Source organism: Cygnus olor, chromosome 2 (assembly GCF_009769625.2).
Source record: "Cygnus olor isolate bCygOlo1 chromosome 2, bCygOlo1.pri.v2, whole genome shotgun sequence".
Taxonomy (NCBI): Eukaryota; Metazoa; Chordata; class Aves; order Anseriformes; family Anatidae; genus Cygnus; species Cygnus olor.
This window is the reverse complement of record NC_049170.1, coordinates 29,179,542-29,192,265: the sequence shown is the minus strand read 5'-3', so window position 1 is coordinate 29,192,265 and position 12,724 is coordinate 29,179,542. Positions and strand designations below refer to the sequence as shown.

The window sequence follows — 12,724 nt, the reverse complement described above, 5'->3', positions numbered from 1 at the left end:
AAAAGGGTGCCAGCATAAGGACACATACAGATCTTCATATGGAAAGAATGTATATGGGAAACTGCGTGGGAATTCAGGATGAAGAACAGTCTCATTGGTTGTTTCAGCCTTTCCAAGTCATATAGAAGGCAGTGTAAAACTTTTCTGTTGATTCTTTTTCTGAACAGGGAAGGAAGGAAACAGTAAATGACAACCATCACAACTCATAGATTTTAACATTGTATGAACTAGATGCAGTTTTTCCTGCTGGAAGAAAAAAAAAAAAGAAGCCTCCACGCTTAGAGGCATTACTGAAGTTGATGAACCAGGTCTTCTTCACCCACAAAAGCTCAGGGGGTGCCTCACCAAGAATTTCAGGTGCACAGAGGTTTTCCAGTGGATGACGCAGTGTTCACTGGCAAGACAAGAAAATTGGTAACAGAAGTATTAGCAGAGAGACCAGTTATACATATTGTGACATATATGCAATATATCCCCTAGTATGTATAAACAGTACATCCATCTCATGTTGTGCTTTGCACTGTTTATCTTTTCTATGATTTTGTATTTTACATTCTCATTTTAAACTTGGAGATTTAAAACCACTTGAATGATGCTGTAGCTTCCTGTGGTCTGTTGTATTTAAAACCAGACTATCATAGGTGGCTACCAGAAACCACAAAAACAAGATATTGTTCTATTTTTCTTTTCTTAGCCACAGAAATATTAGTAAATTTGACACACCTGACTAAGTAGTGCAGATGCTGAAGTCTGCAGTTTTAGCATTTAGGGTCACTTGCAGTCATTAATTGCTTTATGAACTTTATAAGTGTATGGTTTGTATTACCACTGTGTGATATTCCTGTCCTTTACTGATTCCACAGGTGTTTTAAAAATCACTTACAATATTAATGTTTAAAGCCCTCTCTTGATTTGATCCCATTTACTGTGATTTTATTTTCAATTTTTGACAATTTGTATCAGGTTATATTTCAGACTTTCAGAGACAATAGCTGGCTTCCTCGTACAGGACTGAGACCAAGTTCATTGCCGTATTGCATAGGACCCAACAGCACTTTTATGTTTATTTTTTTTTCCCAGTTTTTCTCCATGCCTCATTGAATCCAGCAGTGATTTTACTGTTTTTAAGCTTTAAAATAATTTTGCCCTCTGTTAAGCACTTGCATTTCCATTTACTACAGGTCAGAATTTGACAGCAAGTTTTTACTGTGCACTGAAGCATGCACCATATTAAAAGATGAAGAAGCAAGAGTTCTTCCTTGCCATATCTCTCTAACATTACCAGCTCTAGGAATGCTTCCCAGTGGAAAGATCTTAAGCCATTTTACAATAAACTTAAATATCAGACCCATTTTACAGATGAGTAAAAATAAAATAAAATTAGAATAAAACCAAGGAATGACATGATTTGATTACACTAAATACAGAACGTGTCTTCCTCATTGTAGGCCAGCCCGTAGCATCTAAACCGCATTTTTACATGCTGTATCTCTTTAGTGAATGTAATAAAACAAGAACAGTGTGATATGAATGCAGTCTGATACTTAAAAACAGCTGGTTCCTCCTGCATGTTAGTCACAAGCTATCTGCCTTTAATCTGCAAAAAATTGCCTATCCAGTAGTTTTTTGTTTTTGTTTTATTTAAAGCAGTTAAATATTTCAAAAGTTCCCTAGTGGCTCTGGTGCATGCACACAAACTAGAAGGTCTTTACACCATGAAGGCCACAAAGAGGTTTTATTGTAGTGACTCACTTTGCTGCTTGCCAAGCTGGAGCCAGCATAACAGTTCAAGGATGAAATTTCCTCAGCAGTCCTTTCTGATGAAACAAATCTGTATAAATCCCAATAAAGATTTAAACAATTTCTGACATATTAAAATCATTGAAAAAGAAAATCTCGTTTGCCTCCAGCCATTGCTACATGCAGTTACTCCTGTTAGTGCAGTTTGGAGAATTTATCTCAAAGTATGCATCTGTTGCATGAGAGGAATACCGTTCAGCTACATAAGCATTGTTTCTGAATATGGACTATTGCTTGCTTTGAAATTTTAATGGACAAATAACTGTTCAGTGGTCAACAACTTTCTTATTTCATACTCTTTTTTCCTCTTTCTGTTTTGTTTGTTTTTTTGTTTGTCATTCTGTTGCTTTGAACATAAGTAATTCAGGACAGGGCCCTTTGACTCATGTTTTTGGAGGTTTGTCTTTATATCTTGTGTGAAATAAATGTATAAACTATTAAACTATTAATAACTATTAAACTATTAGACTAGAGATGGAAAACTTTCAAATGTGACTTTTTCCACGTGGCTTTAATCTTTATATTGGCATTGTTCCCAGCATATGGTTGAGCGATTCCTGTTAGTTGACTACACTATGTACTTTATAAGGAAGGCAACAAAGGTCAAGTAGTTCATAAAATCATTAGTAAAATGTCAGAAACACTTTTGTCTAAATAAGATATCTCCCTGAAGACATACCCATTATAAAATATTCTTTTCAGCTGCATTTCTATGCTGTTGTCTTCATCAGATAAGAATTGGACTGTTGACAAAATCTAAATGCTAATATGCAAGATACCTATATCTAGAATACTTTCCCTGTAAAAGGAAAAGATAAGACCTTTGATTTGGGAGAAAGTGAAGACTTTTTAGTTTTAAATGTATAGTCCTTTAATTAACTAGTGAAACTAAACACAACTTCTCATCATGACCACAAATTTAGCTTGAGTTTTGAGTTAAAGTCACCTTAGTTGGTGGGTGATAAATAAGCTTGATATAGTGTTGTATATTCATACTATGACAAACTTTATTGTAATAGTAGTATTTCTTTCAAGACATGCAGGTGACCCCACAACTTACTTCATTGAATCTCACCTGGAGGTGGAATAGTCAGAGTAATGTTCATCCCTTTTCTTCCTTCATTTGGAAAGGGAGTTTGCAGGCTGCTCCTCCCTCTTGTACTTTAGGCTAAACAGTGTGTCATTCCGATGAAGCAGACAAGAAGCCCTCCTATGCTGGTGACAGGCTGCGATGACCTGTGTTACGAGAGAAGGAGCGATTGATTCCAAGATTGAGTCCAGTGGGGGAAGCAGAACTCGATGTGGGAAATCCATGAAGTCTTTTGCAGGGCTCAAATTTCTATTTGTAGTAGGGGAAAAACAGCTATTGGTTGGGTTTTGTTTGTTTGTTTGTTTGTTTTTCCCTTTAGTTTGATCGCAAAGGTCTTTATAATTCAAATAAATATGACTACTTCAGGCTATTTTAAAGGCATGAGCTTAAAAAGACTTCCACTGGTTTGCAAAGCCAAGGAAGATTGATGTTTGCAGTTCTGTTGTGACTAGTCTATATGAATAAAACATTTGCTGTTGGTTAAAGGGATATTGGATGGATGGCTCTCATCTTTTCCCCTTTTTATAAAGAATTTGGTCTTTAATAATTCTGGGAATCATGATATGTTGCTAGTACTAGAGAACCTCCTATTTTCAGGACCTTAGTTTATCAGAGATTATTATTTGGGAGGTTTTAAGTCTCTGTAATACTTGGATAAAAAAAATGTAGATTGTCTTTAGATTACTGCTTGATGAATTATATTATTTTGTTAAGAAATAAAAGCCTAATTTGAGGCTTGGGGAAAGCAGTATTTTTAGGTCTTTGGCTTAATTTACAGCATCCACATTTCTCACTGATTTAGCTTTTCAGAATCCACGTAGTGGTTTTTATCATTGGCTGATGTATTTATCATTAAATTATAGAGCATTTTATCCTTATTTCCAGAAAATGTTTTGTTGTTTTGAAGACTTATTTCCATTGCAAATCTCAATGAGACAGTTTTTTGTTGACGTTAACTATTGAAACAAAAGGTCTGTCATGATGGATCATTACAAGTGCTATACTATAGACGGTTCAGTTCCATTGAGATCACATATGCTTCAATAACATTTCAGTAGATAAAACAGAAGGTTTTATGTCCTCATATGGCAAGGATCATATAACGTGAAACATATTCAGCTGCTTTTGAAATTATATGCTTTGCAGAAAACTTAAGAAAAACAGATTTCCTATTAATGAATTAGACTGACTATTTCCATGCTCTGGTTGTATGTGGTTAACAGGGCCTCAGAAGCCATTGCACTCTCAGATGCAACTTTTTCAAAGTTCCTTGAAACTGTCATTACATATTGGGCTACTGCTCAGTTCCCAGTGCTTTTTTTTGAAAACAATTTCTGTAATTGGTTTGTATGATTACAAAGCTATAACTCTAAAACAGTGGATTTAAAAAAGTCTCTCTCTTCATTTTTTCCTGTACCGTCTCCAAAGTGAAGATTTCTCCTCAGCCTTTTGTCACTGTCAGTGAGACTTTTTGACCTCTGAATATGTGGTCATTCCTTCATCCCTCATTTAATTGATATTAACTGATTTGATCAGCAAATGATACGACACCTTACAAATTAACCACTTTGTGATTAGGATGCTATTCAGAGAGATCTCAGTGTTCCTGTGATTTCTTTACCAAAAATAAAAGCAGTACTTAAACACTAGGTAGTATTTCATTAAAGAATTTATACCAGTCTGGGTCTTTTTATTATAATGAAATGTGTACATTGCTGTGACAGAATATAAATGCAGAGATCTTTTTGTACTTCTGTGACAGTGATGTGTCACTGGCATGCCTAATAAAAGGTGATCTTTATAACCAAACAACAGTCTCTGATTGCAGCTTACTGCAACTCTTCATATTTTGATTCACGACTGCAATTCAGAGGATAAATTGTGGGTTATAAAACTGTCTTAGCTGAAAGGTATGATATTTTTCCACTTCTCCCACAAACATGGATGAAGACTAAGTGATTAAGGTACCTGCATTTCCACACATGCAGTTTTCTGTAGCTGCATTATATGCTCTGTTATTCACACGAGGACTTTCTGTGGAATCAAATATACAATAACAAAGCAAAAGCCTAAAGACCACCCAGGCTGGTATTTGCTTCAGCAGAATATCAAATTAAACAAGGTTTCAGCATGTTCTTCTCACATCAAGGCAGAGGAGACAAGTCATTGTAATAAGAAATCTATTTATCTTGTTTATATAGAAGAACAGAATCTAATTTATTTGTGTGCCCATCTGGGCTAGATTGCTCATTTTAAGTTAATTTAACAAATGATAGACTGCTACTGGCCTTTTCTTTCCCAGGAGAAGAGGTTGACAGACAGCTGTGTAGAGATGCGATTTACCCAATCCCTGTTGTCTGCGAAGCTCCATGCCCAAAGGACTGTGTGCTCAGCATGTGGTCTGCATGGTCCTCCTGCTCACACACCTGCTCCGGGAAAACCACAGAAGGAAAGCAGATGCGTGCCCGCTCAATCCTAGCGTATGCAGGTGAAGGTAAGGTCACATACTTTTGTAAACTCTTGTTCGATTGTGAATTCTCATTTGTCTTGGCAATGCCAAAGCAGTTTTTTGACCAACAGAAACAAATTATTGGATGGAGCTGTGTTGGTTTTGTTTATTTGTTCAATTGTTTTTTAAACAATAGAAATCGTATTTAAATGCTAAATCCTAAATTTAATTTAATTTAAATGCTAAATTTAATCATAACACCTAAAGCTGTTTTAAAGATTTATTTCACTTAATTCAGTTTATGTTACTTTTTGTTAATATTTTGCATAATGTTACTGTTTTTACTTCCTATTTTCTATTTATTCTATGCAAATCTTAATGAAAGATATTTATAGAGGACTGTTGGTAACCCTAGTTATAATTTTGGTCCAGTTTTGCAAAGATGTGAGTCCAAATGCTGAAAAGATAAGAGTTTTAATGGGTTCTAACACCAAAAAATGGCTTTTAATATTCTTAGCCCAAATGGGTAACTACTGTCACCATATTAACCTTTTTATTCATTGTGAAACTTTGGTTTTACCCTATGAATCTTCATTCATGAATAAGATGAAATTTAGCTGAGATATGAAACTGTAAGATATGGAAGTAGTGCAGGCAAATAACCTTTCTGACAAATGAAGAAGGAAAGGAACAGGCATCATTGTATATCAAAACACCTCTCTGTTTGCAAACACAGTTAATTTCATTGCCAAGATATACTGTGTATTTGACAGAATTCAGGTAATTGCAAGAAAGGCACTTCAGCCTTTTCCCTGAAAGTGACCTTTGTTAGAAGTGTAAGAGGCATCAGAACTATACTCATTTTAGTAGGTGATTCAGATAATAAATTACTTAGATGGATCTATGCCACAAAGTGAAAATACTCTTAAAATTAGAAAGGAAATTGTTTTTATGTTGCCTCTATTTTATAGTGTGTCAAATGGATTCATTTTGAAGGAAATACAGAGCTATATTTTCAAATGATAATGCAAATATATATATATGTGCTACTTGCTTTTCCATATAGGTCAAGATAATAGATTTTTCCATATACTTATGCAGTTTTACTGGAGATAGAAATTTGACATCCTGACAACCATGCCACAGAAGTGAAAACCTGAATTACTCCAGAAAATGACTCCCTGTTCTTATGCTTCTTTTGTTAAAAAAAAAAAAAAAAAGTTATTGTTTTATTCATTCTGACTTTGGTACTTAACACATCTCAGGATAATATATAAGGCAGCAGATGCAGCAAAGCGGTGAAGCGTAGGCTGAATTTTAAGTATAGGAATTTTATTTATGTCTGTTGTGCAATGACTGGAATTGGCACCAAGAAGATTGACAGGTCTCAATCCACACAGACAGTAGTGAAGCGAGCCCTAAACTATGGCTGAGAAAGCTAACTTGTTACCTAGCTGTTGTAGCACTTCTGTTTTCCTCTAACCCTGGCCTCTTCACCACTACTCAGAGATGATGTTATTCTATGCTTTTTTAAGGATACAAGCTGGTATCTCTATTTATCCTATAGCAATTCACTCACATCTTGGTCCTTTGTGCTCTGTAAAAACTCCAGAGAATAAAAATATATATAAAAAAAAGGAACCTTCCAAAGCTAGAGTGTAGTCACAACTCTGGCTGCAAACAGAGCACCTTTGCTTGTATTATGTTCAAAAAGTGTCGGTTTATGTTTTGTGTTTGTGTATGTTTCACTGCAATTAGACTTTGTCACTTTTCTTCTCTTAAGTCTCTTATACCTTTTAGTGATTTCCTGAATGACAAATAACTGAATAACTTCTCACCTCCAGAACTGCGTGACAGATATCAGCCGCGTTACCAAAATGTAAAGCACTGATTGCATAGTTAGTGCTGGGAAATCATTTTGTGTTCTGAGACACAGAATATGGTTCTCAGTTTTGTTCAGAGCTTATGAAAAACATGTTACTGTTAATGAAAATTCTGTAAGTGTCTTGTGTAACTAACAATCCCAAGTCTCATAAACATAAGACAGTAATTCCATTTACACACTAAAACTGAGTCCTGAAAATAACTTTCAGTTCTGTTCAGGCAAACAGTCCCACTTGTGTTCCCTTCTGGATTTTTGAACTTTTTCTTGAATGGCTGGTATGAGAGGCAGGCTAGGTTAGGTTATTTCATAGTAATTCCTGTAGAGTATATCGATGATATATGGGAGTTTTAATTCAGAACACTATAGGACAAATAAAAATTCTTGCATACAAATACACAATTCCTGTGACATCGGATTTTATGTTAATTAATGAAAGAATGCGCAAGTCTGCTGTCAACCCATGAATACACTAAATATGTCCTCTAAGGTGGCATAAGGAGTCCTAGTTTATCTCTGTGAATTCTTGATCACACATATCCTACTGCTAGTCATGGATAATTCAGCCTACAAACCTAGCAAATTCAAAGAGTTACAGGCATTGCATATGAAAGGATTATTACAATCCAGAGAGGTTAATTCCTGTTCATTAGGATACTTGAACATGAACACCCTATTGACATTTTTGAGGGTCTGTAAATACATATTAATTATGTTCTTGTATTTGGATCTTGGACGACATCTTACCACAGTATTATTTTTGTTCAGTTTCTCTCCTTTTTAAAATAAAAAGTACTATATACTTTCTTTTTGCTTGTTAAATGTTGTGATAGAGCTATGCCATTTCACATTTAAGCTGTTATTTTTCTTCTTACTTCCCTGCTATCTATGCTGCTGGAGTGGTTTAAAGAAGCCATCATGTTAGTGTAAAGGGCCACCAGGAAAGAGCTGCAGTATAATCTATTTTTGCGATTACTTAGAATAGAAATAATTCAGTAGTTATTATTTCTTGGTTACAAGAATAGCTTCACAGGGAAAATTGAAGGTATATGTAATTTACAGTTGTAACAAACTTTTCTAATGAGCTCATCTCCTGCTACCAACTGCCCCTCCAGCCCCAAACTTCTGCTCAAGCCAGGCAGTGACCTTTGCTGTATGTGCTCTCAGAAGCATTACCTTATCCAGAACAACATCTCTTCTGTGTGGTCAAACAATACATTACAGAGCCTCAAGCACAGTGTAGTTATGCCCATCCAGGATGGGCTTGTTTACATGCACCCGGTGGGGAAAGGGGAAGGAGAGAGGAGTCTCTTTCCTCACGATAAAGATTGTATGTGGTATGTGAGATGACTCCATACGAAAACAGGTGTCAAAAATAACAATTTTTGATATATTTTCTGAGAGTGTTGTCCTCAACTTGAAGGTTTGAAAGGTGAAATTATTTATAAATTTGCCTGTCTGTGAGCATGCCTATAGTGGTGGCTCATTTGTGTCACTGTCAAATACATCTTCATGGTACAGTAAGAAACTCAGGAAAATCATTGTCTCCAAATTTAAAATGACAGCAAAGGTCACGGTGGTGTTACCTGATGCATCATATAGTTCTACATATGAAGTCCAGTAAAGGCGTCATATACATTTCAGCCTATCTCAATCAAATGTACAGTTTGTCTATTTTTATTTTCTATTTATGATTTAATTTAAACTTTATTTTCTGGTTACAGGAAATCTTCTATAATTAGTAATATGCTCTAAGATTATTTGGCATAGATCACGACCTCAGACTAAAAATTACTAAATGAGTCTAGTTTTTTAGATATGCAGACTGATTTTGTATTGATTATAGTAGAGTCATATAGCATAAAACTAATGGGGTTACATTCCAAGTGTTTATCAGTAGTAAATGATTGATACTTTTTTTCAAAACACAAAGATTTAAAAAGAAAAGTCAAAAGCAAATAATAAAATAAAAGATGAATGTAATAAAATCATCCTTCACTCTGATTTTGTTTGAAACATTCTCTTAGGGCAGTGATGTGTATGCATGCCAATATCTTATTGTGGCTATTATACGTTCATAGATTAGCAGAGTATAACACCAGAAAGACTATTCAGTATGATCTCATATATCACAGACTATTAAACATCACTGAGTTAGGTAGCATAAAATATCAGTTGTCTATCTAATCAGGTATTCTGTTTGACAGGGGCAAATAGTTCATACTTCTCATATATCTACAAGATTGATTTACTGAACCTGTAAGGAATAGTTGGATCAAAGGAATTTCTTCTGAACTCTAGGCAAATTCTGGCTGACATGCTTTAAAATTTCATTACTGTTAAAATTCCAGTGCACTTTGACTTCATAGCTGTTAAAGAATAGTTATACTTAAGGCTTTTAAAATTGTTTACTCCTCCTATGCTTATTAGGTTTGTTTTTATTTTTTGTATTTTTCTAGCTTGAAATAATAATGCTTTGTAATTAAAGCAGAGAGCACGGAATTGAGTAATTGTTTTCCTGACAGACTGCCTATTCACCAAAGGATCAGTTTTGGATAAGACAAATATGTTGATAAATTATAACTAATTTCAACTGAAAAGGGAATTAAAAAAAATACATAACTTTGGAACTGGGAAGCCTGAATTCTCAAGCTAAACTTGCAAAACTATTTGGCACCTGCGTGTGAAAGAAAGCCAGGGAAAGGATGTTACCATATTTCCCCTTACACTCAGAAGACCCTCAGTTCAGATTTCTGCCTAGTGTCAGGGATTTGGGATTCAAATCCTATACACAGAAAGACTTGAGGACAGACTTCTCCTTTTCCTGGACTCCTGCCCTGTTTTTTTTGAAGTCAGGTCTCTCAAAGTTGCTTGTGTTGAGTATTTCAGCTTGGTTTGCATAATTAACATGCGCTGGGTGAGGAAGTAGAACTGGAACAAGAGTATGCACCAACAGGGTCTTCTTCTATGGTCTGTACATGTTGACCACATGTGTCTTCAAGAAGTGCAGCTACTTCAAGGAGTGCCTATCTCATTCTTAGGGCAAAGAAATGAATAACACCTTGCTGTCAAGAGGCACATCAGTCACATCTCTTTTCTCAAACCTTAAGTTTGAGAATGCACATATACAATTACATGCATTTGTAAAATAGTGATAGCAAAATTATTAATTAAAATGATCCTTAAAGGCTTTAAAAAGTGTTAAGCATTTCAAAATTTGTAAGTTATCAAGACAGTGTCACTGAAAAGACTTACAAAGTACAATCCTTGAATATCCTGCAGCAATGTGTCTTACCCATTATGAGCTCCAAATCAGGCAGAAAAGCAAGCTAAGGCTCTGACAATTCTGTTAAAAGCATTCAAGGAAACTACCATCTTATCTGTGCTATTTTACGAGTAATATGCAAGTCCCTCTTTAAAACTAACCTTTCATTTCCAAATGTGCTTTGTCTAAGTATTCAAAACCAAAAAAATGCTTCAACTCCAACTGTTTTTTATACCTTGAAATGATTACTTAGTTTTGCCAAGGAATTATTTACAGTCATCTATTCATGTATTATATAAAATATATTTAGTATTGCATACCCTTTTTCATGTATTCTGATAAAATTATTTTTTTCTGTGATATTCATTATTTTTTATGTTTCTGTGAAACATGTCCTCGTTTAGTGAAATGCTCTTAAAGTTTAGCAGCACTGATCTTGTTATCCCTATGTAGATGTTATAAAGGGCAAGTCAAATTGCCAGTTTTCCAGACCATTCTTTTTTTCTGTGCCTGTTTTAATTTGAGGGTGCACAAGCAAATGTTATTTTCCTGAAGAGAATGGCACAGTGATTTATACATAAATAGTATGCTTTTAATACTACTATTTAATACTACTGATAGTTGCATCATATTTCAGTAGTATTATTTCCATTTTGTTTGTTTTTTTACAGTTTTCTTAACTATTGGTTTTATCTGAACAGAACTGGATTCCCACTGAGCTGCAGACATTCACGCCCCAAATTTTTTCTATTGTAAGTCAATGTCGCTCTCACTTTTTCCCCGAATATACATTTTTGTATGGCTGTCAAAACTGAATCCAAGTTGTCATTTTATTCTCTAATACATTAGGAACTTAGGAAATGATGGATATGGCATCCGTTCCTGGGGAAACATTCCCCCCTCCCTTTAATATATGATTTTCCTTGAATACCCCCCCCCTTTTTTTTTTTCTTCTGAGGTAACACCAGATAGAAGTAGTTAGTTTAACAACATTCTTTTATCCCTTCTAGATTGTCTGTTCCTTAACTCTTGTACTGGTGGAACACGTCTAGTCTCTTGTGGATCAGTTTTCTCCTATGCAAAATAATTTGAGACTGTACTATAGTTCTTCTTATTATTGTTATTTATTTATTTTTTTAATTTACAATACTTCCTAATTATCTTGCTGTCTGCTGGCGCTATTTGAAAGGATTTTCATTTCCTGAAGGAAGATGTTTGAATAACTTTTTGAAACTTACCACATAACCATAATTTTGTTTTACCATTTCTTTTTCTATTTTCTTTATTTTTTTTTCAAAATGTAAATAATTTGCTTTGTCGTGCTGCTATGCATATGAAAATATATTTAAAGCAATTCTGATGGACTTGAATTGCATCAGTTTTGAGCCAAAACCAATGCGATTTTAGTATTTTTTTAATTGCATTCACAAGTTGTTAGGTGTTTCTAACCCCCCTTTATTAAATTTACGATTAGCTAGTCTTTTTCATGACTTCTTAGTTAATACGATATTTACTGTTGCTTGGTTGCATTAATATTTTTTTTGCCCTGATTCAGAACTTTAAATATCTCAATGAAAATAGAAAATTGAGGATTTGGATTTTGTTCTGTGATTTCATTAGAGCATCCCTTTCCTCATGTTTGCTGCAGAACTAGATGTTTCACAAATCCAGCTTAGGGTATCAATTAGAATGTATTCTAATTGTGACACTTATTCACATTGGAAAACTTCAAGTATACATTGTGTCTTATTACACTTATTGTTTGTTGTTTGTTTAATCAGTCCCAGTAATAAGTGCTTAAAACCCCTTCCTTCTTGTTTGTCTGTAGGGCAAGAGGTCAACCTAAAGTTCTGTGGTGGGACAGAAAAGCTGATGTGCTTTCTGATGTGTGCTTGGTGTGAGCACACATTTTTCTTTTCAGAGAAAAGCAATGTATGGTTCATATGCAGGAACTAATAAAAAACCACCTCGTTCAGTTATCTTTCTTACTGTTCTAGTATTTTAGGAAAGACGTAAAACATTATTTAGGATTTCCCTGGCTTTCTATCATATGTAGTTAGGAGTCCTATTGTATTCCTGTTCCTAAATATGAATGCTTATGTAAATTCTTAAACCTAGATTCTCTATATCTAGTAGCACCAGAGCATGGTAGCGTCCAGCAGACATGATACATACTCACAATGTTAGATATTTAGTAGCCTATGATCAAGTCTAGTAAGAAAGATTTCTCTTTGCTTG

The 12,724-nt window shown here is 34.7% G+C and overlaps 1 protein-coding gene across 1 annotated transcript in view; it reads left to right on the top strand.

The window, feature by feature from the left end:
* THSD7A (thrombospondin type 1 domain containing 7A) overlaps window positions 1-12,724 on the top strand; it is a 205,442-nt gene that overhangs the window by 123,810 nt on the left and 68,908 nt on the right. Inside the window, 1 exon segment of the mRNA XM_040550373.1 lies at window positions 5,193-5,384. Within this exon segment, the coding sequence (XP_040406307.1) occupies window positions 5,193-5,384 (192 nt within the window).